Raw genomic sequence first — 27,240 nt, forward strand, 5'->3', positions numbered from 1 at the left:
TATTTCACGATATTATTACAATATTTCATCATATTTTCACATTTTATTTGATTATCATTTTCTTCTTATTCTAGATACTGTCGTATATATTATATCAATTTATTATTAAGTTATTTAATTATATCTTTTTAATTTGATCAAATTATTTAATATTATTACAGGTTTATTTCAAGATATTGTCACATTATTTAATGTCAATTTATTTGATATTATCACATTTTTTCATAATTTTATTTCCTTTTATTACTTTATCAATTTGTTTTATGATATAATTACATTATTATGACTTTATTTCATAGTTTTTGTCTGAAACAACAATAACTTTTACTTGGACACGTGTTCACGTCAATCATGACGACAAACTATGTTGTTTATTGTAGTTTCTGCAGTACAGTAACACAAGAGGTGAACACAACAATCACTAGGACTCACAGGAAGCTACACAACCTTCTCTCGCACACTTACGACGACACAAAAACATTATATCAGAGACGAAGCTGGAGGACGAGCAACACCGGAGCTTCAGGAGCTTCTGCGTCTGGACCGGACTCGGATCGGAGCCGCGTTTGATCCGACAGCTCTTCAGGTGTGTTTGTGTGTGTGAGGGTGTGTGTGTGTGTGTGTGTGTGTGAGGGTGATGAACACACACGAGGCTGCACGGCTCAGATGGGGTGTCTGAAGTTCTGACCAGCGAAGCGAGCTTTATCGCCGAGTTCTTCTTCAATCCTGGAGACGATGAAACCAGTTGTTTATAAAATATTATGAGTCACAGAGATAAACATAATTCATCGTTAAATAAAATAATTCATCGTTAAATAAACATAATTAATTGTTAAATAAACATAATTCATAGTTAAATAAATATAATTAATTGTTAAATAAACATAATTCATCGTTAAATAAACATAATTCAGATAAATAAATATAATTAATAGTTAAATAAACATAATTAATAGTTAAATAAACATAATTCATAGTTAAATAAACATCCATCATATTTTTTATCTCCTGAACGCCAATAAAACTTAATTTTTTTAAATTTCAACATAAATGTTGTTTCTTTTCATGACTGACACCTACAGGCGAAACACTGCAACTACAACAAAAACCTCAAGCCAGGTTTATTTGTAATTTTTTTGCACAAATACTTTACATTTGTAACTTATTATTATTGTTGTGTTATAAATTATTATTGTGTTGATATATCACTATGGTGTTTATTATCATTTGTATTATTGTGTTATTATAATTGTTATTTTTTATCTATTAAAATGGTCCTTTGATGATTAATGTATCCTTTTATATTATATTTTATATTAAAATTATTATCTTATTTATTATTCTGTTATTATATTATAATTATTATTGTCATGTTATTATCTTGTTCATTATTGTGTTATTATGTAATAATTATCATTTATAATAGTTTCATTTATTATAATTATATTATAATTATCATTGTTTAATTTTATTTAAATTATTATTGTTTTATAATATTTTCCATAGTTTTTTTTAATGATCAATGTTTTAATTTACATATTTTTGCTAATTATTATCGTGTTATTTTCTTAAAATGACTATTTATTTTGTTTTATTATTATAATAATAATTGTGTTTATATATTATTTTAGTTTTATTATAATATATTACGATGATTGTGTTATTATATTATTATAGTTAGATATATTATATATTGTTATATTATTATAGATGGATATAACTATATATCATTATATATTGTTATATAGTTATAGATAGATATCATTATATATTATTATATTAGTAAAGATAGATATCATTATATATTATTATATTATTATACATAGCTATAACTATATATCATTATATATTATTATATTATTATAGATGTAACGATATATATTATTATATTATTATAGATGTAACTATATATATATTATTATACTATTATAGATGTAACTATATATATATTATTATATTATTATTGATGTAACTATATATATTATTATATTATTATAGATGTAACTATATATATTATTATATTATTATTGATGTAACTATATATATTATTATATTATTATAGATGTAACTATATATATTATTATATTATTATAGATGTAACTATATATACATTATTATAAGGTAAGGTAAGGTAAGGTAAAACTTTATTGATCCCTCAGGAGGTCTCCTTTGGGAAATTGTTTTTTTACCAATAGCCAGCAATTTTTCATAAACAATAAAAAATACTACATAAAAAATAAAATAAGAAGAACATAAAGAGGAAGAACAAGATGACACAATGATTATTATAGATGTAACTATATATATATTATTATATTATTATTGATGTAACTATATATATATTATTATATTATTATAGATGTAACTATATACATTATTATATTATTATATATGTAACTATATATATATTATTATATTATTATAGATGTAACTATATACATTATTATATTATTATATATGTAACTATATATATATTATTATATTATTATAGATGTAACTATATACATTATTATATTATTATATATGTAACTATATATATATTATTATATTATTATTGATGTAACTATATATATATTATTATATTATTATAGATGTAACTATATACATTATTATATTATTATATATGTAACTATATATATATTATTATATTATTATAGATGTAACTATATACATTATTATATTATTATATATGTAACTATATATATATTATTATATTATTATAGATGTAACTATATACATTATTATATTATTATATATGTAACTATATATATATTATTATATTATTATTGATGTAACTATATATATTATTATTATATTATTATAGATGTAACTATATATACATTATTATATTATTATAGATGTAACTATATATATATGATTATATTATTGTAGATGTAACTATATATATATGATTATATTATTATAGATGTAACTATATACATTATTATATTATTATAGATGTAACTATATATATATTATTATATTATTATTGATGTAACTATATATATTATTATATTATTATAGATGTAACTATATATATATTATTATATTATTATAGATGTAACTATATATATATTATTATATTATTATAGATGTAACTATATATATATTATTATATTATTATAGATTTAACTATATACATTATTATATTATTATAAATGTAACTATATATATATGATTATATTATTATAGATGTAACTATATATATTATTATATTATTATAGATGTAACTATATATATATTATTATATTATTATAGATGTAACTATATATATATGATTATATTATTATAGATGTAACTATATATATATTATTATATTATTATAGATGTAACTTTATATATTATTATATTATTGTAGATGTAACTATATATATATTATTATATTATTATAGATGTAACTATATACATTATTATATTATTGTAGATGTAACTATATATATATGATTATATTATTATAGATGTAACTATATATATATGATTATATTATTATAGATGTAACTATATATATATGATTATATTATTATAGATATAATCAAACTAGCTTCTGGACGCGACTCATGCATGAATCCTCCTGACGCCCCTGAACTCACCGCAGCAGCTGGTTGTATTTGGCGAGACGCTCGGACCGACACGGCGCTCCAGTCTTGATCTGAAACATTCATCAGGTCAACACGTCGTCACGGCAACAGCACCCGATCCTCACCTGTCCGGTGCAGAGTCCGACCACCAGGTCCGCGATGAAGGTGTCCTCGGTCTCCCCGGAGCGATGGCTGACCATCACGCCCCAGCCGCTGCTCTGCGCCATCTTGCACCTGAGACACGTCACATGATCAGATCCGGCTCGGACGGCGGCGCCGCTCGCTCACTCACGCCTGCAGGGACTCGGTGACGGAGCCGATCTGGTTGACCTTCAGCAGGAGGCAGTTGCACGACTTCTCGGCGACGCCCTTGGCGATGCGTTTGGGGTTCGTGACGGTGAGGTCGTCGCCCACCACCTGGATCTTGGTGCTCGCCGTGAACTTGCTCCAGGCCTCCCAGTCGTCCTGGTCGAACGGATCCTCGATGGAAACCACTGAAGAAGAAGAAGAAGAAGAAGAAGAAGAAGAAGAAGAAGAAGAAGAAGAAGAGTTCAAGGTTCAACTTCCTTCTGAGCCGTTGGGCAAAAATAAAGCAGCTTAAACTTTATAATCAAGATAAAGGTGTTAAAATAAGATCCTATTATATGAACTTTCATTATAAAATCCTCCGATATAAACACATTTTCTCACAAATATTGTTTTTATCTTGATATTCAGGATCAATAAACACAAACAACTTATAAACTTATTCAGAGACTAGTAATGAATAATAGAAATAAAATAGTTATATGTGACCTTTGACCTCACAAGAGCCACATAAACACAGAGTCGAACAAACGAGTCGACAGTAGAAAAACATAAACGATGATAGATAAATAATAACAATAAGACAATAACGAGGATGCATGTAACCGCGAACACACCTGGGTAGTCGTTGACGAAGCCGCGGTACAGGTCGGCGAGCTTGTCGGACGAGATGTAGCGACTCGGGTCGTCGGGCGACTTGAAGTCCAGGTCGTACTTGCCGCCCTTGTAGAACTCGGAGGCGGCCACGTCCATGCCGATGACGATCTTGTCGGTGTAGCCGGCCTTCGCGATGGCGTTCTTCAGCAGCTCCAGAGCTGGACGTGATTGACAGATGCTTGACTTTACAATTTCAATATGGCGCCCTCTGGCCGCTGAGTCGTGTCATTACATGTGCCTTCATTCATGTTTAAACGCAGTAAGGTAAGGTAAAACTTTATAACATATTATAATTACATGTTAAATACATAGAATTATTGAACATTAAACGTTTTAGCGAATCTTACTTTACACTTTACGACAGCAGGTGTTTCTGTCTGGTATTTGCTGTGACACAACGTAATGAATAAATTAATCTTTTTTCAACACGTTTGTCATTATTTAAACAAACTAAATAGATGAATAAAAGTGAAGCTAAAATTAAACAAAATATTCTAGACAAAAATAATATAATAAACAATAATTATTCCTTAATTTGTGCCAATTTGTCTATCTATATTTCTACACAGAAACGGAAATAAATATTTTATAGATAAACATAATTATCTATGTATAAATATCATTATAAAACAAAATTATATAATATACAACATTATATAGTATATGCAGATGTATACACATAAATACTACATTTTTTATTTTATTATCACTCTTGTTCATAAAACTACTACTACTACTACTACTACTACTACTACTACTACTACTACTACTACTACTACTAATACTAATAATGATAATAGTTATTATTCTTCTAACCTAACGTCGAAGCCTCACCTTCCTTGTTCTCCAGGATGTTGGGAGCGAAGCCGCCCTCGTCTCCCACGTTGGTGGCGTCCTTGCCGTACTTCTCCTTGATGACGTTCTTCAGGTTGTGGTAGACCTCGGCTCCGATGCGCATGGCCTCCTTGAAGCTGCTGGCGCCCACGGGCAGGATCATGAACTCCTGCATGGCCAGCTTGTTGCCGGCGTGAGATCCTCCGTTGATGACGTTGAAGGCCTGGAGAGCGGAGGCAGGGAGACAGTGAGACAGTGAGACAGTGAGACAGTGAGAAATGAGACAGGAGACAGGAGACAGGAGACAGGAGACAGGAGACAGGAGACAGCGAGACAGCGAGACAGCGAGACAGGAAGTCAGTGTGACAGCAGAGGAGTGAGACAGTGAGACAGTGAGACAGTGAGACAGTGAGACAGTGAGGCAGTGAGACAGTGAGAAATGAGAAATGAGACAGGAGACAGGAGACAGCGAGACAGCAAGACAGGAAGTCAGTGTGACAGCAGAGGAGTGAGACAGTGAGACAGTGAGACAGTGAGACAGTGAGGCAGTGAGACAGTGAGAAATGAGAAATGAGACAGGAGACAGGAGACAGCGAGACAGCAAGACAGGAAGTCAGTGTGACAGCAGAGGAGTGAGACAGTGAGACAGTGAGACAGTGAGACAGTGAGGCAGTGAGACAGTGAGAAATGAGAAATGAGACAGGAGACAGGAGACAGCGAGACAGCAAGACAGGAAGTCAGTGTGACAGCAGAGGAGTGAGACAGTGAGACAGTGAGACAGTGAGACAGTGAGACAGTGAGACAGTGAGACAGTGAGGCAGTGAGACAGTGAGAAATGAGAAATGAGACAGGAGACAGGAGACAGGAGACAGGAGACAGCGAGACAGCAAGACAGGAAGTCAGTGTGACAGCAGAGGAGTGAGACAGTGAGACAGTGAGACAGTGAGGCAGTGAGACAGTGAGAAATGAGAAATGAGAAATGAGACAGGAGACAGGAGACAGCGAGACAGGAAGTCAGTGTGACAGCAGAGGAGTGAGACAGTGAGACAGTGAGACAGTGAGACAGTGAGACAGTGAGACAGTGAGGCAGTGAGACAGTGAGAAATGAGACAGGAGACAGGAGACAGGAGACAGGAGACAGGAGACAGGAGACAGCGAGACAGCAAGACAGGAAGTCAGTGTGACAGCAGAGGAGTGAGACAGTGAGACAGTGAGACAGTGAGGCAGTGAGACAGTGAGAAATGAGAAATGAGAAATGAGACAGGAGACAGGAGACAGGAGACAGGAGACAGGAGACAGCGAGACAGGAAGTCAGTGTGACAGCAGAGGAGTGAGACAGTGAGACAGTGAGACAGTGAGGCAGTGAGACAGTGAGTCAGCGAGACAGTGAGACAGTGAGAAATGAGACAGGAGACAGGAGACAGGAGACAGCGAGACAGGAAGTCAGTGTGACAGCAGAGGAGTGAGACAGTGAGACAGTGAGACAGTGAGGCAGTGAGACAGTGAGTCAGCGAGACAGTGAGACAGTGAGAAATGAGACAGGAGACAGGAGACAGGAGACAGCGAGACAGGCGACAGCGAGACAGCGAGACAGGAAGTCAGTGTGACAGCAGAGGAGTGAGACAGTGAGACGGTGAGACACAAATCTTGTCAGAGACTCACAGGGACAGGCAGGATGACTTCAGGGTTGCCAGCCAGGTCAGCGATGTGACGATACAGAGGAACTCCCTTCTCTGCTGCTCCAGCCTTGCACACGGCCAGAGACACGCCCAGGATGGCGTTAGCACCGAACTTAGCTGAAGAAGAACATGGAAGAAGAAAACAATTACAAATGTTTCACATAAACACCATTTATTTATTAAATAATATCTCATTTATATTTTAGTTTTATCATTTTTATACATTTCTTACGTTTTAAATATTTCTCACAATTATTTTATAATGTTTACACATATCTTATATTTCTTTGTTATATATTTGATATGCATTCATTAAATATTTCTAATATTTGGTAACATTTTTATTAAATATGTCTTCCTTCAGTCATTTATTCATTAAATATTTCTTACATTTTTAAATATTCATTAATATTTATTAAACATTGTTATATTTGTATTATACATTTCTTACATTAGTCGTTTATTGATTAAATAGTTGTTCTATTTTAATTATATATTTCTTACATTTCTAAAAATGTATTATATATTTCTAACATTAGTTAGTTTTATAATATATATCTTACATTTTTAAATATTTATTATATATTTATTACATAAGTAATTTATTCATTAAATATTTCTAATGTTTGTTATATTTTTATTATACATTTCTTACATTATTCATTTATTTATCATTTATTTCTTACACTTGTTGTCGGTTCCGTCCATGTCCAGCATGAGTTTGTCGATCTTCTCCTGCTCCAGAACGTTGACGTTCTAAACACATGAACGTGAATGAAAACCAAAGATTTACAACAACATGAATCACTTCATTAAAGTCAAGTTAGTTCGAAGCACATCAGTCAGTGAGTCACAGACGCTCATACCTTGCTGACCAGAGCAGGAGCGATTGATTTATTGATATGATCGACAGCTTTAGAAACTCCTGTGAAGAACAAGCAGAAGCATCATGCAACAAACACACAACAAACACACAACAAACATTATTGTTAACATGCGTCGTCTGTGGTCGTCACAGGCTCCACGAGTCATTCTCAGAGTTAGACTTGCAGTTAATCATGACTCACACGTGATCTAAACATGATCCAAACATGATCTAAACATGATCCAAACATGATCTAAACATGATCTAAACATGATCTAAACATGATCCAAACATGATCTAAACATGATCTAAACATGATCCACACGTGATTTACCTGGTTACACAAGGCAGGGGCCAAGAATTCATTGATATATTTAACTGCTCTTTTCACTCCTAGCATGGACCAGGAAGAGACGAGGATGTAAAGGTTCGTAAAAGTGAGGACGACGCGAAGTGACTCACCTTTGCCCAGGTAGCGCGTCTTGTCGTTGTCGCGCAGCTCCAGAGCTTCATAGATGCCGGTGGAGGCTCCGCTGGGCACGGCGGCTCTGAACAGACCTGAGTTGACGAGATACATGAGCTGCTTCATCAAGTTCAAAGTTTAGATCATGAAACTTGTTAAATGAAGATTTTCTCTCAAAGTTTGGTGATTCTGCAACACACGGACTTTGCTGCCACCTTGTGGGGACACCAGGTAACGCGTATTTACGTGAAGCGAGTTTAGATTTTAAATCATGTTTACTGTTAAAGAATGAAACACCAAATATGTTTCTTTTGATCTCATACTGGAGAGACTTTGGTTAAACAGTCTGGAGACATAAAAAATAAAACAAATATAAATGTGTGAAAAAACGAGTGACAACTGAGAACGACATAAATCTATAAAAATCATATTTTTTATGGTTTTAATTAAATCAACTTCATATATGCTTCACATTTACTGGAACAATAACAATAATGCAGTATGTATTTGTAATTATTATGTACTTATAGGGTTATCAAACCATATATACTGACACAAGAATGTTTATATTTGGATATAAAACTAATTTTCAAAGTTAATTTCTTATTATAAATATTTCACGTGTGGTTCTGTTAATTGTTGTAACGGAGGTTATTTTTGCATTTGTCTTTTAAATACAAATATTAATTTCCTTTTTTCTTCTTTCATCCTTGTCGCATCAAAAATTGTATCTAGTATTAAATATTTTAAAGTATATCATTTTTTAGATATTTATTTTCTTAGATGGACATGTATGTCGTTGTATAATTCCTATTATTAAATGTTTATATAGATATTTATGTCATGTACAAGTACTTGTAAGTTGTGTATTTATATGGATTTATGTGTAGAAATATTTAGACATTTGCTACAAAATGAGGAATAATTGAAAAAAATAATACGTATAATAGTATTTTACAGATGAATAAACGGTGGAGGTCAAGGGTCACTGGTGTGGTTTCCTCTTCACTCTCATGAGAATGAAATGGTCCCTGTGATGTAACCTGGACCCGACTGAGCATGTGCGGAGCATCTGCAGTCCAGACACGAGCAGGACGAGGATTCAGCAGAATCTATTCATCGAGCTCGTCGACCCGCTGGAGCAGGATTAGAGCTCGGATCAGCTGTTCACGAACGTTCTCGACCAGATGATTTTCTCTCGAGCACCAGCGGCTCATTCATGACCATCATGGAATTAAATATTGAACGACTGTAACGGAGACGATGGTTACATAACCCCGCTGACATCTTGCTGTTGCCATGACGACCAGTGCGGACCCACCGACCTCACGAACACACGATGAAACAAACAAAAACGGTGTTATTTGTTGCGAACAAAGAGGATAACGATGCAAAAGAGTCTCTTCCATGTCACTGATCAACTTCAATGACATTCTGGGACGTTCGATCGGCTTCACTTCCTCTTTTGTTTCGGAGCAACAGTCGCAGCTTCAGCTCTTATATAACAGCAGTGACATGTGTCGCTCCTCGTTTGATATCGTTTCATTTACTTCATGATATAGAAGAAGTTATTCTTCATCTTTGATCAAATACATGTCACTCACCAGTTTAAGAGAAAAACAGCAAATCGTGGAAATAAACTTCAATTAAAAATAGAGGTTTTTCAAGCGTGAAAATGATTTTAAATTCACTTTATATTAATATTAAACAGGAAATAAGAAACGCTTCAATTAAAAATAGAGGTTTTTCAAGCGTAAAAAATATTTAAATTCACTTTATATTAATATTAAACAGGAACTAACAAACATTTGAATTAAAAATAGAGGTTTTTCAAGCGTGAAAATTATTTAAATTCACTTTAAATGTAATATTAAACAGGAAATAACAAACAATTCAATTAAAAATAGAGGTTTTTCAACTGTGAAAATGGTTTTAATTCACTTTATACTAATATTAAACAAGAAATAACAAACACTTAAATAAAAATAGAGGTTTTTCAAGCGTGAAAATGGTTTAAAATCCTTTTATATTAAGTTTAAACAAAGATATTAAATGCAAACACGGTGAGTGGGCGGAGCCAGGATATCATTCACTGGTTTTGAGGAAATTATTTTTAGCCTCAAGTGAAGCCAAACATTCCTCTCCAGGACCAGGACTTGAAGAAACTCATTTCCCGTGTTCGTGTCTCTGGATCGTGACTTGAAAGTGAAGTTAAATAACGTTTCATTCATCTTGTAGTTATTAAAACTGCTGTACGGAAACTTGGATCTTCTTTTTTTTATAATCTCTAAGTCATTAAAAGCTTTTTTAACCATGTATTCTATGACATTGCACTGTAAATAAACTAATAATAATAATATAATAATGATAATAATAATAACTAGTACAGAACTAAACAAAACTTTAGTAATAATAGAATAAGGAGGTGAAGATTCTCTTGCGTCTCCACGACAACAAGTACCTTTCTTGGTGTACAGGTCGACCTCCACCGTGGGGTTTCCACGGGAGTCGAAAATCTCTCGGGCGTGGATCTTCAGGATGGACATGGTTCCGGGTCTGAGGAGAGAAAGAAAGACGTTAATAATCATCGTTCCCAGAGGAACACGAGCGACAATACCTTGAAAAAGTTCAACGACAAAGACTGAATATTGAACGTGGATCTAAGGACGACGAGATGTTGTCGTGAGAACCTCGCTGGACGGACTGATGTGATCCTGGTCTGGGTCTAAGTCTCAGTCCGAGGAGGCGTGTCTTATGAAAGACTCAACAGAATAGATTTCTAAAGATTTCTAAACTCTTGCACCAGTGAAGCAGGAAGTCTTGATAACGTGGTCGAGTCGAGGCTCAGACAAAAGAGACGTATCAGCGAAGACGTGGACGTCCGTGAGACGCCGTTATCACCTCAGACAGAAGCCTGGAGGTCACGGAAGGGTCGCGGAGACCTTCAGTGATTCAATCCATCACTGGACCAGAAGATCCAGAAGAAAATGAGTTACTGCGGTAATGAGAGACTCAGGGTGGAGCTCATGTTGAATGTTAGTTTATTCGTACAACTATATCGATATAAAGTCTGTTTCATTGTTATTACAATCATTATTATTAGTGTTTTTTTTTCTATTTTCACCTGGAATTCAAATCAAGTGACTCAGCAGGAATGAAAGACAAAATGGCCGCCAATATATAAATTAATAATGACACAACTTTTTAAATACAGAAATAAACATATATTTCAACGAAGATATTTAATGCAAGTCATCACAGAGTCGTTGAGGAGGATGTGTGTAACATCATGTTGTAATAAATGATGTTTCTGACGAAAGACGTTCGCGGAGATGAAATCTCGATTTATTTCACCATCACTGTCACTTCTCCTGGACACACCCACGACCCTGACCCTGGTCTCTGACCTTTGAACTGTATATCGACGAGGATGGTTCGAATCCCTCGCTCCTCTGAGCAAGTCTGCAACTTGACGCCGGTTCTCTTCACTTCTAAATGTGGTCAAGACTGCAGCTGACGAGCCGGAGTAAAAATAGACTTCCTGCTCCTGCAGCACCGACGCGATGGAGGATAAAAATGAATTAAGAGACTGTCCTTGAAAACTCGAGAGACGTGACCGCGAGGATGAAGAACATCGTTTCCACGAGAGTACCCGGAGTAGAGGCTCGTAAAGGTGAAGAGTTACCTGAGCGGAGCAGCTTCGTCTCTGATGCAGCAGCAGAAGAAGAAGCTTCTGACGAGGCGCGCGCGAGGATACCAGGCCGAGACGCGTCGCCCATTGGCTGAGCGCGCGTCACGTGGTGCGGCGGGTGACAGCGCGTGGATGCTGCCGGTGCACGCCGCGCCGGTGCATGCCGGGAAGTGTAGTTCTGTCGCGGAAGATGAGGCAGGGACTGCGGAGAGTGACGCAGGATGAGTACGTGCAGGGAGTCAGGCAGGAGTCGATGCAGGAGAAGGAGTCACGACGTCATCACACGCTCCTGCTTTCACAGTAACGGCCTTAAAATATAAACACGAGATAATTATAAAACGAACAGAAATGGTTTAAATGGTGATTATTTTCTATTTTTAAAGATCAATTTGCGATACATCTTCAGCCACCGCTTAGATAGTGATGTTTTTCTTGACACAATAGTTCTAGTTATATCAGAAATATTGTTTTATTCTATGTTTCGATGTTTTAAATGTAGATGTGTGGTCACGTGACGCAGATGCCAGTTATGTCACGAGTCAATAAATCACTTCACATGTTTATGTCTTTATCGAAGCTTCACCAGTCTATGCTGTGTATATAGTTATTACTTCTTTATGTATGATTTCACACGTGTAGTCACGTGACAAACCAGCATCACACCCACTTTCAACTCTTGTTGTTACAGCTTATCATCATGTGTCCCTCAAACAACCTGCTGCAGTGCCCTTGGAAGCTGGAATTAGAGCGCCATCTAGTGTTTTACAATGCACTTGAAAGTTAGAATAAATACTAAAATACATTATTATTATTATTATTATTATTATTATTATTATTATTATTATTATTATTATTGTCATTATTATTGTTATTATTATTATTATTATTACTATTACTTTTATTGTTATTATTATTGTTATTATTATTATTATTATTATTATTATTATTATTATTATTATTACTGTTATTATTATTATTATTATTATTGTTATTATTGTTATTATTATTAGTAGTAGTAGTAGTAGTAGTGGGTTAGATTAGGTTAGGTTAAGCTTTATTTAAATTTAAATGTTTTTTTCCAATTAGACACAGTAATACAGCAATTATTCAAAAAAAATAAAAATAAAATAAGAACAAGAACAAAGAGAAATAAAGAGAAAGAACAGTAGTACTAGTAGTAGTAGTAGTAGTAGTAGTATAGAATAGAATAGAATAGAAAGGCTTTATTCATCCCCAGAGGGGAAACACACTTTCACAACAGCGCAGTTGGAAGAAAATAAAGTGCAAGGAGAAAGAAATAGTACAATAGTAGTATTAGTAGTTGTAGTTGTAGTTGTAGTTGTAGTTGTAGTTGTAGTTGTAGTTGTAGTAGTAGTAATAGTAGTAGTAGTAGTAGTAGTAGTAGTAATAGTATTAATATTAATGTAAACATAAAAGGTTTAACTTTGCATTTTGATACGAAATCAAATATCTATCTTAATAAATAAATAGCACGAGAAAACATCTCCATGTTTTGCTGACTTGTATCTCACCTTCATACGAACATACTTGAGGTCAGATAATGACCATTTGCTTCCGAGGGTGTAGGGAATTGAACCATGACAGCAGCTGTGACTTGTAGCACGAACATGTTGACGAGTCAAAGGTGACACTCGGGTGCTACTGTCCTGGCAAATGTTCTGATGGAGGTGTTTTAAACGACAACAGTTTCCAGATGAAGACTTTCATGCTTCAACACAACACCAGCTGTGAGTCGACTCCCTTCATAGACACACATGTGTTCACAGAGTCCTGCTGCAACACAATCATCTACACACCTCTGTCCACGTCATGATGTTGAAACATGTTTAACATCAATTTCTATTCTGTCCATCAATCGTATCATTAGAATGTTTCTCTCAGTGACAGGTCTTCGTTCACTCTTTAAACACAAACTACAAAAACACTGAGGAAACACATACCTCTGCCAAGGAGCTCATTTCACTGGACTTAACCACCAGTTACGTCATCTTTTAGTTTGTGCAGAAGTGGATGGATGGATGAACAGATGGATGGATGAACAGATGGATGGATGGATGGATGGATGGATGGATGGATGGATGGATGGATGGATGAACAGATGGATGAACAGGGAAATAATGATTGGATGGATGAAGAGATGGATGGATGGACGAATGGATGGATGGAGGAACAGGCAAATGATGGATGGATGAGGAGATGATGGATGGATGGATGGATGGATGGATGGATGGATGGAGGAACAGGCAAATGATGGATGGATGAGGAGATGATGGATGGATGGATGGAGGAACAGGCAAATGATGGATGGATGAGGAGATGATGGATGGACGAATGGAGGAACAGGCAAATGATGGATGGATGAGGAGATGATGGATGGATGGAGGAACAGATGAACAGATGGATTGATGAACAGATAAACAGATGCGATGGATGGATGGAGGAACAGATGAACAGATGGATGGATAAGGAGATGATGGATGGATGGAGGAACAGATGAACAGATGGATGGATAAGGAGATGATGGATGGATGGAGGAACAGATGAACAGATGGAATGAAGAACAGATAAACAGATGAGATGGATGGAAGAACAGATGAGGCTCTAAGATTAGTTCCTGAAGTATTTCCATAACAAGTTCCTTCAAGTGTGTCAGACTCTAAGTGACGGTTCTTCCTCACAATAACATCATTAAGACGCTCAGACGTGTGATTGTGGACGAGAAGCCTGTGATTTGCTGCAGAACAATCTTGTGGTTCTGGTGCTGCTGCTGCAGAAGCTCCAGACCTGAGAGCTCCTGGAGACTCGTGAGGGCAGAGCAGACCAGACGTCATGGATGATGCCATCATGATGAGGGTTTAGATGTGGATCAGCAGGTCTTCATGGAGACACACAGCAGACTCACACCAGGCGTGAGTGTGTTGTTGCAACAGTGTGAGGTGTGTTTCTGGGAGTTTCCTACAAGAATCTGGACGATGTTCTGGCCTCGATCCAGCTCTCGTCACGAATCCATCCTGCAATTTGTCTTCGGGCTGAAAGGACTTCCGGGACCTGTTGACAGTTGCGACTTCATCACAGGACGAGTCGTGACCTGCAGGTGATTCACTGCTTCATAAACCTGGTCCAACCGTGAATGGAGTGGATTCCTGCGCCAACACCTGGGTCTGAGAAGAATAAACAAATCAAATCCCTGACTTTTGCCACCACCCTCAGACCTGTCCTTCACTCTCTCCTTCTCTCTCTCTCTCCTCCTCTCTCTTCGCTCTCTCCTTCACTCTCTCTCTCCTTCTCTCACACCATCACTCCCTCCCTGGTGACGCGTGTTTCTCCTCCTTCTCTCCTTAAACCCAAAACCCCGGAGCGCGAGCTGAGATCTGCTCAGAGATGGAGGTCCTCGCGCTGCTCTCGGCTCTGCTGGTCTGCGTGGTCAGCGCCGGGATCCCTCACGACGGGATCCACTGGACCTACACAGGTGAACCGAACTCGATCTCCAGCTCGTGCGTCCACAGTGACGGGCTCGTGCTCGTGCGTAAAAGTGCGCAGCGGATCCTCTCGCGCGTAAAGTGTCGCAGATGACTTTGTTTGACTTAAAATGTTAATATATCTGAGAAATACAATGTTTTTTCATCGTAGATCGAAGTTTTGTTCATATTCTTAATATTACTGTTGAAGTGAGTCTTTACGCAGCGTTTTAAAACTGAAACTGAAAAAAACTACATTCAGGCTTTAGATTCGTTTAGTTTGTTTCTTTTTTTCCGAAACCTAACCTTCCTACCTTTGTTATGAAGGGATCGTCGATAATTCAAGGGGAAATATACTAAATTATTTATTGAATATTGTTTTGATTGTTTAAGCGCTTTGTGACCCTGGTCTAGAAAAGCGCTATACAAATAAAAATTACGTACTTACTTTACTTACTTAAAACATGGTTAAGAAGGTTTATATTAAAACCGGTCGAACATTAAAAGAGGATGGAAGGATAATAAATATATTTCAAAGTTGAGAAATAAACCTTAAAATCGGATTTTCGTGTGAATTTAAAAAGAGTTTTCTAGTTTATTCAAGAGAATCCAAGAGAATGTCTCTAACCTGAGCTCCAGGTCTGACCAGCTCACTCCTTCAGAGGGGGCTCTGGACCAGATGCACTGGGCAGACAAGTACCCAGCCTGCGGGGGTGAGAAACAGTCTCCCATCGACATCCAGAGACGCAGCGTGAGACACAACCCTGACATGCTGCAGCTGGAGCTCCGCGGGTATGACGCGCAGAGAGGGAACTTCCTCATGTCCAACAACGGTCACTCGGGTAGGACCAGAACACCAGAACCAGACACCCCAGAGACGCCTCTGATGTCTCCTGTCCCTCAGTCCAGATCGACCTGCCCGCCTCCATGAGCATCACCTCGGGTCTGCCGGGCACGTACACCGCGGTCCAGATGCACCTGCACTGGGGCGGCTGGGACCTGGAGGCCAGCGGAGCGGAACACACCCTGGACGGCACCCGATACATGGCGGAGGTGCTTGAAATATTTAAGAAGCTTCAGCAGAGCCTGCTTTACTTTAATCCACGAGCTGCTCAACCCTCAGGAAAACACCGTAAAACTACACAGAGACAAAGAAACAACTTTACTTTAGTGAAAGAAAACAAGTTAAAAGCAACTGATCCGTTTTTTTGTGTATCTTATTTTAGAGCAAATACACAATGAGGGAAATACTTTTTTTATAAAAGGCTTTCATCGAAATAGAAAAAGAAACGTGATTTTATTATTTAACACTTTTCTCAACATTATTAGAGGATTATTTAATGTCTCAATGTATGTGTTGAATTGTTTAAAAAATACAATTAGAGCTTAAAATACAGAAAAAGAAAATATATTATTCCTTATTGTAATTTTATGAGAACGGGAAGGTGAATATAATTGTAAAAAACACGACATAAAAAGGGATAAAGTGCTAATAAAATACAATATTAAACAATAAAACCAAAATGAAAAAAGATTTCTGATCAGTGAAGAACATAAAGGGTTTTTTGTTTCAAATTTATCAAAAGATTTTAAAAATATTTCTAGATCAAATGAATTGAACTAAGATCAAAGTATTTGCTCGTCTTGGGCTCAAATTGTACGTTCAAGATCAAAGTTAGTTGTTGATGGTTTGATAGACGACCACGACCGGTGATGTTGTTTGTCCACAAATACGATCGTGACTCATAGTTCAACACGCTTCTCTTCCAGCTCCACGTCGTCCATTACAACTCTGACAAGTACAAGAGCTTCACGGAGGCCAGAGATAAGCCGGACGGGCTGGCAGTCCTCGCCTTCTTCTATGACGTACGTCGTTCACTCAATGTTTCTTTACGACGGAAGACAAACAGTCTTTGAAGCAGAAAACATTTGTTACATCTGCAGCTGCAAACGTTCAGTCATCCAGTCGGAATGATTCCACAGAGAACTGTTGAGGTTTAAAAGTTCAGGGAGACACAGGAACAGTCTGGTCAGGAAACATAAATATTTGAAGAGACGACGACAGGAGAGCAGAGAGGAGTACCCGGAGTAGATGAAGGTCCTCACCTCAAGTGTTGTGTTCACAGGACGGCCATTTTGAAAACACCTACTACAGCGACTTCATCTCCAACCTGGAGAAGATCAAGTACGCCGGTGAGTTTTGACGGCGTCGTCGGTCAGAGTCTCCGTCACGAAGGAAAAACTCTTCTTCAGGTCAGAACATGAACATCTCCAGCATCGACGTGCGCTCCATGCTGCCCGAGAACCTCAACCACTTCTTCAGGTACCAGGGCTCGCTGACCACGCCGCCCTGCTACGAGAGCATCCTGTGGACCGTGTTCGACACGCCCATCACCCTCTCGCACAACCAGGTTCTGACCACCAGTCTCTCCACCTCGAGTGGATTCTCACACTTTGCACTGTTCAGATCCGTAAGCTGGAGAGCACGCTGATGGACATGGACAACAAGACCCTGTGGAACGACTACCGTATCGCCCAACCCCTGAACCAGCGCGTGGTGGAGTCGTCCTTCCTGCCACGCCTCGGGAAAGGAAGTGAGTTTGTCTCGGCGTCTGTGGATGATATAAAACTCTATAATAACGTCATGACGACCATGTCTCCTCAGCTTTTTGTCGACAGGATGAGATCGAGTCGAAGCTTCAGAAGATCGAAGGTCTGATCACGTCGCTTGGAAAGAACATGATTTCCGGTACGACTGTAGTTAGAACAAATATAATAATAACGTTTGTCTATAAATAGACCAACATCTCGTCTTGATTCGCTGAGGTTTGTAACGAACGCTTCGGTTCAAATAGTCTTTCAGTTCTTTTCTTCTGGACTCATTAAAAATGAGATTTCTTTATTTTGTTGTATGTTTTTGTCACGATATACTGTATATAAATGTCAAACCCATGTGCAGATGACAGTCACCAAAAGACAACAATACAATTAAAACAACATCATCACTGAGTCCAAACAATATATGAACAAAAATACTAAACAAAGAAACCTAGAGTTTAATGTCTGTTCATGTCCAAACATCCAACAACCAAAGCGCCCCTGGAACTGAGGCATAAACAGGAAACAGAAGGAAAGGAAAAGGAACATGAAAAACATCAAAGAAAACAAGGTTTCAGGACAGGGTCAGGGTCAAAGGGTCAAAGGGTCAAAGGGTCAAAGGGTCAAAGAAACAAAACACATCCAACGAGAATAACGACTACAAACTAGAGCAGAAACATCATTGATCGACTCAAAGGTCTGGATGGACGCAGGCGTCTTGACCGCCGCGTGTCATTAGAAGACTGGCGGGACAACAGGAAGTGACAAAATAAAAGCATCTTAATTAAAAATATAAACAGAAAATCCTCACACTTGTCAACTAATACATCAAGATCCCATGATGCAATGCATGAATGATGTATTTTGTATTGGACGTCTCTATGATGGAGACTTACTAAAGTGTCTTCGATCTCTAGGTGGTCACAAACCAAGACCCACAAAATACGGTGAGTAAATTTGACCTAAGCTGCTCCAGAGTTGACATTAAAGTGACCTTCTTACCTGAAGAGTCCCGGGCCTTGTTCCCTCTGGTGCTGAACTTCGAGGTGCAGGACTACGGCAGCTACGCTCTGGCCCGCCTGGAGCACCGCATGGACCTGGACTCCTTCACGGCCTGCATGCACGTCCTGCCGCAGGTGGAGGGCGTCCACACCGTCCTCTCCTACGCCAGCAATGGCAACGACAACGAGCTGATGATCTCCATCACCGGCGACCGGGACGGCCGCGAGGTGGGACTGTGGGTCGGCAACGAGTTCGTCAACCTGCCGCACAACTTCAGGTCTCAGGGCTGGACCAACTTCTGCGTCACCTGGTCGTCGCACACGGGCGGCGCCGACCTGTGGATCAACGGCATGGTCGGGGAGCAGCGCTACCTGAAGAGCGGCTACAGCGTCACCCCCGGGGGCGTCTTCATCCTGGGCAAGGACCAGGACGGGTTCCTGGGCATCTCCAACGGCGACGCCTTCGCCGGGAAGATGACGGACGTCAACGTGTGGGACTATGTGCTCACCATGGCGGACATCCGGGACCAGATGTCCTGCGAGAAGAACAGCTCCACGGTGGGGAACGTGTTGAGCTGGGGATCCACCAAACTGAGTCTCTACGGAGGCGTGCAGCTGGACAGCCAGTACAGATGTTCCTGAGCAGCTGCTCCCGTGATGTCAGCTGAGGAGGAGAAAAGTCCTGCAGCAATATTTAAGAATTTTTTATCTTCAAGATGTATCCGCACATTGTTTACAGTGTCATCAATAAAGTCTCTGAACACAAGCGTCTGGAACAAGTGTTTTTAAATGATGACGTTTAACATTCATTAACAAAAATACACATTTATCAATGCATGACTTCATCAACATCGTATTAAAAACACATTTATGATCTGATACAAAGGTGCTGAATTCATATGTGCACTTTTGACATCAACATAACAATGTATTTTAAAACTTCATTTAACGTATTTTTCCTTAACAAAGCTTCACTAATTTGTTATTTTTCTCAACAATCGTTTACAGTTTAAAAGTAAAATCTACAATCGAGGTTTATTCCATAAATCCTCACTAAAGTGCTTTATAAATAAACTACAAGAATTACAAAATAAATTAAATGAACTAACATATGTACAGAAAAAAACTTCCCCTACAGGTGATAAAAACATTTGGACCATGAAGTTCTTCAGTGAAAGAACAGAAAGTTCCAACTCTTGGCTCGAGCAGGTTCTCTGGCTTTTTACTGCAGCGATAAAAAAGAAGCTCGAGAGACGATCCTTGGACCAAAACAAGACTTGAAAGACCTGACGACGTCCCCCAGCGTGAAGACTTCCGTTCCCACCTCAGAAGGCCGTGACCCTGCCGCCCTCCTGCAGACTCTCTCGTCTCTCCTTCAGATCTGCGTCGCCCAGCTTGATCTCCACCTTGTTTCTGCTGGCAAACATCTGGCAGATCTCCAGGAAGGTCTTGTTCTTGGTTTCAGGGACCAGCAGCCAGATGTAGATCAGCGTGGCCAGACAGACGCAGGAGAAGATGATGAAGCTGTAGGAGCCCACACCTCTCTGCAGCAGAGGAACGTGCTTGAGTGACTGAGGTCAGTCTGTCAAAGTCAGAAACCTGGTGTTGTTTTTGACAAACGTCTCTCGTTCAACACTGAACAAAACGGACACAAACTGTTTCAAGTGAGAAAAATCTATAAACTTAAATGAAACAACATGATCTTATAATCCATGTGTTTGTGTCGTTGACACTCTTGTAACAGTTTATTTAGTGTCTAAACCAGAAGGATCTTCTCGCCTGCAGTTCATACTAAACTCTGCAGCCAGAATTCTGAGCCGCTCTAGTAGAAGAACTCACATTTCTCCTTCAAACTCTTCACTGGCTGCTCTAGTAGAAGAACTCACATTTCTCCTTCAAACTCTTCACTGGCTGCCAGTTTCTTTCAGGATCATTTTAAAATTCTGGTTCTTACTTTCAGATCTATTCATGGTCAGACCTTCATGATCTGATCCAGACTTACACCCCAGCTCGGGCTCTGAGGTCTGTGGATCAGAATCTGATTGTTAAAGTTCTTTGTGACCCTGGTCTAGAAACATCTTTACTAATAACCTTAACTTACTTACTTACCTGAAATAAAAGCATTTTCCATGAATCGTCTGTAAAATGTTTGTATTACTTCGTAGTTTCATAAAGAATTGATTCTCTTCAGATTCTCATGAGTCGACAAACTTTATCGAGTTAAGAGACTTTTAGGAGCATTTTAGACCAAATAATGTCAATAAAACTGACTCAATCTGATAAACTGAGGTTTTATATAAGAAAACATTTTTTTCTCATTAAAACTATTATTCAAAAACAGAAACGTATTGTATTCAAATGATTCGAACCAATATTGAAGAGAAGATCATTTGTATTATAAGTATTAGGCTAAATGTCTGCTTGAACCTTCAACTAATAATCCTGAGAGTGAAAGTTTTCTCTTTACTTTCCAGAAACATTTTCGGTAAAACATATAAAGAGACTGTAAGAAAATAATGTCATTAATCTTAGAGTCTGATGATGATGTGTTTGTTCTCAAACATATGATGCTCCTTCACCTGAGTCCAGGTGAGACTCACCTCCATGAAGGGAAACACCAGGCCCACGGTGAAGTTGGAGAGCCAGTGCACTGATCCTGCCACCATGAAGGCGGCGGGTCGGGCCGACTGCCGGAACATCTCGGTGGTGACCACGTACGGGATCGGACCTGTCGTCGACACCAGACTGTCACGGCTGCCAACGCCGTCGTGGCGGCGGCGGCTGAGACTCACTCGGGCCGATGGCGTGTCCGATGACGTAGATGATGACGCAGGTGATGCTGATGTACGGCATCCAGGTCACGCTGTCCTGGGGTCGCGACAGGAGAAGATGTCAAAGTTGTGTAGCAACTCAAGTATCTCAGTGTCATCACAATATTGTGTAGTTAACATTAACGTAACAACAAAAATAACTGAATTTAATCATTTCAGAATAGAATAAGTTGAATATTTGTTAAATGAATTCATTTTCTTTTACACATATATAGAGTTTAATATTGTAATTCTAATAATAACAATAATTCAAAAAATCTAAATCAAATATATTTAATTCGTAGCCTTTTAAATTCAATATTGTCTGGCATCATGATACCTATATTTTATATTTTATATTGAATTTAAAAGGCTACAAATGAAAAAATATTGAATTTAGAAAACGTTATTTTATAATTATAATATAAAACTGTGTCAACGTGTGAAATATTAAAATTCATTAAAAAATATTCAAATAGTTTAATTCAGTCATTTATAGAAAACAAATTATTTGTGTCAAGACATAAACTAATAAATTAAATTATTAAAAAAAAAGATTAAACGCGAAAAATCCATTACAATTTAAAGAAAAGAAAAAAATCAGTTTGAAATGTTCAATTCAATATTATGAAGAAAGTGTTACTATGACTACGACACTTCCATTGTAAAGCCCTTCATTTGTGTTTTCAGTTGAACCATCTGGTAACTAAATGATGCAGAAGAAACATCAGAAAATATGACATGAAAGTAAATCATTCATTTAATAAAATGTGATAAAGAAGCTGCAAAAAAAGATGCAACTCATTGGCGCAGTAACACACACTGACCGTTAGATGGCAGTAAGAGAACACTAAAAATGTATCTTCTTTATTTTACCTGGAAGTTGAGCGCCACCGTGAGGAGCGCAGAGGCAGCGCAACAGATCCCGAATCCAAGCAGGAGCAGTAGTTTCCGGCCTGAAGCTTCAACTATGAAAACCTGTCAGAGAAGTTGAAGATGAAGTTTGGTTCAAGTGTGATGAGAATAAAACTCACCGCAGCGATCGTCATGACAACGTTCACGGCTCCGGTTCCCACCGTCACGTACTGGATGTCGTTGGGTTCGACTCCCGCGCTGGAGTAGATGTTGTCTGCGTAGTAGTAGATCTGAGGGAGCGACACCAGGTGAGAGGTGGACGAGGAGCGACCGGACGGTCTCACTCACCGCGTTGACCCCGGACAGCTGCTGACCCATGTTCAGGACCACGACGGAGACCAGCTGCCAGCGCAGCGAGGGCTGGGACAGCAGCGAGACCACCGACAGACGACCCTCCGCCTTCTCAGACTGGTCCTCCAGACGCATCTCCAGCATCTCCTCGCTGACGTCGTCCGAGCCGCGCAGACGCCTCAGAGCTGACACCACAACATGAAGACCCCCCAGAGAAGATTTGTTCAGATGTAAAAACCTTTCTCCGCCGAGGCCTCGTCCCCCTTCTGGATCAGAGAGTATCTGGGACTCTCCGGGCAGAACGGCAGCAGCAGGAGTTCTATCAGGGCCGGGATCCCGGTCAGGCCCAGCATGAGGGTCCAGCCTGAACAGAGGATGGTCTTGAGTCCCCGTCACGGGTCGTGACCTCTGAACCCACACCTGAACTGTTGCCCAGGAAGTGTCTGATGCCCACGACCTGAGCGCTCAAGATGCCGATGGTGATGAAGAGTTGAGGGACGATGCCGATGGCTCCTCTCAGGTTCTTGGGGGCCAGTTCTCCCAGATACATGGGGACCACGTTGGACGACAGACCTGAAGGAACATCATCGTTTGTTTACTGAACCGAAAAGACCATTTTCAAGCTGACGTAACGAGTCTTGTGAGGGTGTGCGGACAGTGCAGGCTTTGATACACACTCTCACAACAAGTCCTGCTCCAGGGAGTTTTTTATTGTCCATTATTGTGAGTCTTTGAAGACATGTTTGAAATATGTTTGACAGAGATTCACTAAATGTTGCTGGAACTACGTTCAAGAATGGTCAAGAAAAGTTGTTCAATCAAACATCTATAAATGTTGTATCTTTAAATCACATTTCACTTCAGAGCCACATGTTCCTTCAGATGCTCCTCGTGATCTGACCTCAGGTCTGCTGAGCCTCCAAAGAGACCGTGAGCACCAAAGATCTTCGGTGGCTCGTCTGAGGTTCAACCAGAATAAACCTGTTTTAAGACACGAGGGTCCGACTGGTCCTGACCTGCACAGATGCCCACGATGAACCGGCCCACGATGATGACCTCGTAGGACCCGGAGATCTCGCTGACCCCCATCATGATGGCGGGAACGATGGAGAAGACGTTGTTGAAGAGCAGGGTCCCCTTCCTGGAGGGACACGGCGGACGTGACGAGTCAAGAACCTGCCGCCACCGGACCTTACCTGCCCAGCCTGTTGACCAGCGGCGCCACCATGAGGGAGCCGAAGAAGCCCCCGAAGGGAAACATGGACACGGAGAGAGACCACAGGAGGGTCAGCAGGTGCTCCTCCATCGCCACGCCGTACCTGTCCAGGTAAGTGCTGTTGTAGAAGTCCTGCATGAACTGAGGAGAAGAAGATAATAATGACCCACTTGTAATTATTAGACATTTTTGTGACAAAACATTCATTTCAAAATATGTAAAGATTGATTGGATCTATTGGATCTGAACCAGACCTGATGTCTTCTCTTTGTTCAAGTCCTGACTCTCACAGGTGCGACATGATCCTTCAGAGAACTTGTTGAGCTCAGAATGACCATGAACTGATGAGGACGACGAGGCTGAGGTCGTCACGACTCTTTATTATTAGTTCAACAGTGAAGAAGTCAATCGTTCTTCTTCGTCTCTTTCCAGGGAACGATTAGAACGAAATCTGGTTAAAGTTCTCAAGTATGAGTCGAGTTAAAGTCTTTTGTTGTCATTTTGTTCTTTTTGCATCTTTCAGAATCTTTCGTACGATGCAAGCGTGTAAATGAAACCATAACATATTTTAAATCACATGACTTTTGCAGTTTTTCACGGTTTATATCTGATAAAAATCAACAGTTTTGATCCAGATTTTTGACACGTCTTGACAGATTCTGACGTTTATTAAACAATGGTTTCCTTGTTTGACGCTGAATAAAAAAACAGCTAAAAACTCAGTTATGATGTCGACACAAGATCTTCTCATCATTTCTTCACAAACACGTGATGGTTGTGTTGAGTGTGCGAGAGTGTGCGGTTACTTTGGACGGAGAGTTGATCACAGCCACGTTGTATCCGTACTGGAAGGACGAGCCGAAGGCGGAGATCAGCGTCGCCGACAGCAACACCGACGTCAACCTCTGAGCGACAAACACACACCTGGTCGTCTCTGAGGATCAACATGAAGTCAGACTCTCACCCCCTCGTTCTCCACGGTCTTCCTCGGTTCCTGCGTCTCTGCCATGTTGTCGTCACTTTCGCGGAGACTGTCGAGGAATTGTGCACTTTGGACACGACACACACAGTTTCACACTTTGTGTTTCCGCTGACACTTGAACAGATAATGACATGTTAATAATTTATGATTCTTATCTATGAAGTCATAAACTTCTCTGAATGTTGTGTTTTCAACATCAAATATTCCAACATTTGATTGTGTATTTTTAAGGTTTGACAAACACAACGTTGCTGTGACGTTTGTCATGATGTCATCAATGACTTTGTTACCAGAAAAACAAGGAAGGATCTAAAATCTAAATGTTGTGTGTGTGTGTCTGTGTACGTGCTTGCCTGTTTGAGTGAGTGTGGGTGTGTGTGCATGTGTGTTTATTTATTTTTGTGTGCACGCATGTGAATGTGTTTTTGTGTTTGTGCGCATGTAAGTGTGTTTGGCTGTGTGTGTGTGTGCGTGTTGTTTTTTAGCTACTATATAGTATTTCATTTATTGGATTTCATTTTCCAAGATTCTAATGTAATGTCATTTAATTTTGATTTGTTGTAACAATTCGACCTAAAATAAATGACTAAACACTTTATTTGTCAAATGTGTTTTTGGAACAAGCGACACACAGTGTAGCCTCTGGTGACTCTGGTGACTCTGGAGTTGTGGTGAAGGTGTGAAGGTGTGAAGGTGCTAGGGGCCCAAATGAGAGTTGACTCAGGGCCCCAGAGTAGCTTGAAGCATCTCTGCAGCTCAATTATATTGAACAAACAAAGAACTTTAATCAAAATAATAGTGAAGTTTCTCCTGTGGTCACGACTTTAGAAACATGTTTAATTCAGAATATAACTCGTCACCTTCACCTGCGTGATCGCAGTCCAGTGTGACGTCACGTGAGGATGAAATCGAACACCTCGATGGATTGATCGGGCAGAGTTCCAGCAGCTCTTTCATAAATACCTGATGAAGGTTCCTCAAAGTCAAGCCTCACCACGGACTTCCTAGAGGACGTGATGTTTGCTGACGCGGCAGTTTTAACGCATCGTCATCGCTTTTTTTTTCTTCAGTCACGCCATCGTCGACCTCTGTTTATATATAGGTTTATATTCACGTTTAACTTATATATATCAATATATTTGTTCACAATGTTCTCAATATTTTTGATCAAACAAGAAACTCAATTTTTAATATGTAAATGATTGTGAATGTTACATTTTTATCTTCGTCTTTATTCTTTTTGTTCTTAATTATTCTGTGAGTAAAGCTTTATTAATTGACCTAAACTTTGATTATAATATATATATATATATATATATATAGTATATAGTATATTATAGTAATGATTTGTGATCATGTTGTTACACACGACACATGTTGGAACTTATTATATTTTTGTTAAGATGAACCAATGATTAGTTAAACTATGATTTAATGTTAATTATATTTCATATATAATAATAGAATAATTTATTCACTCAATGTTTGCATTCATCACTTTTATTTCAAATGTAGCATTTATAATATTTACTCATATTTCTCCTTTAAAATATTACGGACATCTTATTAAAGAGCAAGTTTCATTTTCATTTTAAACAACCATGTTAGTGGCACTTTTTTCTAAATAACTTGTTTTTAATATTCGCCAACTCTAACGAACTAAAAATAGAGAGCTAGCAAATAAGCTAGCAAGCTATGCTAACAAATAAGCTAGCAAGCTATGCTAACGGCTGAAAAACGATCGTTTTACCCAAAAGAAAAATGTGTTTTAAGATTGAAAGAGAAGTTGAATTTGAGTGTTAAATACTGTTATCAACTATAGCAGTTGATAACAGGTCGTTACTCACCAATTATAGTGTTCATTTTCTTGAGCTC

General features: G+C 38.7%; 3 protein-coding genes across 4 annotated transcripts; 1 reads left to right on the forward strand and 2 right to left on the reverse strand.

Annotated features, from left to right (window-relative positions):
* Positions 1-339: 339 nt before the first annotated feature.
* Positions 340-12,083, reverse strand: eno1a (enolase 1a, (alpha)). 2 transcript variants are annotated; one of them, XM_087781073.1, is made up of 12 exons: positions 12,068-12,083; positions 10,844-10,938; positions 8,382-8,477; positions 7,921-7,979; positions 7,741-7,810; positions 7,038-7,171; positions 5,376-5,598; positions 4,502-4,699; positions 3,871-4,072; positions 3,704-3,812; positions 3,591-3,649; positions 340-726 (listed from the first exon to the last, which is right to left on the reverse strand). In XM_087781073.1, the coding sequence occupies exons 2-12, from the start codon at positions 10,926-10,928 to the stop codon at positions 663-665; spliced, it is 1,299 nt and encodes a 432-aa protein (XP_087637199.1). In that variant the 5' UTR covers positions 10,929-10,938; positions 12,068-12,083; the 3' UTR covers positions 340-662. The 2 variants fall into 2 exon arrangements, with proteins under 2 accessions (XP_087637199.1, XP_087637198.1); XM_087781072.1 differs by lacking the exon at positions 7,921-7,979 and adding an exon at positions 8,254-8,312 and having other exon boundaries at positions 12,068-12,082.
* A 3,286-nt stretch (positions 12,084-15,369) lies between these two features.
* Positions 15,370-19,917, forward strand: ca6 (carbonic anhydrase VI). The gene is made up of 10 exons (XM_087781845.1): positions 15,370-15,563; positions 16,215-16,394; positions 16,457-16,605; positions 17,323-17,418; positions 17,679-17,745; positions 17,806-17,963; positions 18,020-18,146; positions 18,218-18,301; positions 19,068-19,097; positions 19,159-19,917. Exons 1-10 carry the CDS (start codon positions 15,476-15,478, stop codon positions 19,791-19,793), a joined length of 1,614 nt encoding a protein of 537 aa, XP_087637971.1. The 5' UTR covers positions 15,370-15,475; the 3' UTR covers positions 19,794-19,917.
* A 99-nt stretch (positions 19,918-20,016) lies between these two features.
* slc2a5 (solute carrier family 2 member 5) lies at positions 20,017-25,573 on the reverse strand. Its single transcript, XM_087781846.1, has 12 exons — positions 25,348-25,573; positions 25,190-25,288; positions 24,364-24,524; positions 24,184-24,308; positions 23,588-23,740; positions 23,406-23,531; positions 23,165-23,352; positions 22,996-23,106; positions 22,838-22,939; positions 21,944-22,019; positions 21,752-21,879; positions 20,017-20,695 (listed from the first exon to the last, which is right to left on the reverse strand). The coding sequence occupies exons 1-12, from the start codon at positions 25,390-25,392 to the stop codon at positions 20,477-20,479; spliced, it is 1,533 nt and encodes a 510-aa protein (XP_087637972.1). The 5' UTR covers positions 25,393-25,573; the 3' UTR covers positions 20,017-20,476.
* Between the last annotated feature and the right edge of the window lie 1,667 nt (positions 25,574-27,240).

The sequence above is a fragment of the Callionymus lyra genome, chromosome 19 (assembly GCF_982586985.1).
Source record: "Callionymus lyra chromosome 19, fCalLyr1.hap1.1, whole genome shotgun sequence".
NCBI classification, from domain to species: Eukaryota; Metazoa; Chordata; class Actinopteri; order Syngnathiformes; family Callionymidae; genus Callionymus; species Callionymus lyra.

Coding starts and splice junctions, on each gene's coding strand:
- eno1a (XM_087781073.1), bottom strand. CDS start 10,928: ATGTCCATCCTGAAGATCCACGCCCGAGAGATTTTCGACTCCCGTGGA. Junction 3,813..3,870: donor GTCACCGAGTCCCTGCAGGC/GTGAGTGAGCGA, acceptor GACGTGTCTCAG/GTGCAAGATGGCGCAGAGCA. Junction 727..3,590: donor AAATACAACCAGCTGCTGCG/GTGAGTTCAGGG, acceptor CATCGTCTCCAG/GATTGAAGAAGAACTCGGCG.
- ca6 (XM_087781845.1), top strand. CDS start 15,476: ATGGAGGTCCTCGCGCTGCTCTCGGCTCTGCTGGTCTGCGTGGTCAGC. Junction 17,419..17,678: donor TCCTCGCCTTCTTCTATGAC/GTACGTCGTTCA, acceptor TTGTGTTCACAG/GACGGCCATTTTGAAAACAC. Junction 18,147..18,217: donor GCCACGCCTCGGGAAAGGAA/GTGAGTTTGTCT, acceptor ATGTCTCCTCAG/CTTTTTGTCGACAGGATGAG.
- slc2a5 (XM_087781846.1), bottom strand. CDS start 25,392: ATGGCAGAGACGCAGGAACCGAGGAAGACCGTGGAGAACGAGGGG. Junction 24,525..25,189: donor TGATCAACTCTCCGTCCAAA/GTAACCGCACAC, acceptor TCTTCTCCTCAG/TTCATGCAGGACTTCTACAA. Junction 22,940..22,995: donor TTGTCATGACGATCGCTGCG/GTGAGTTTTATT, acceptor CTTCTCTGACAG/GTTTTCATAGTTGAAGCTTC.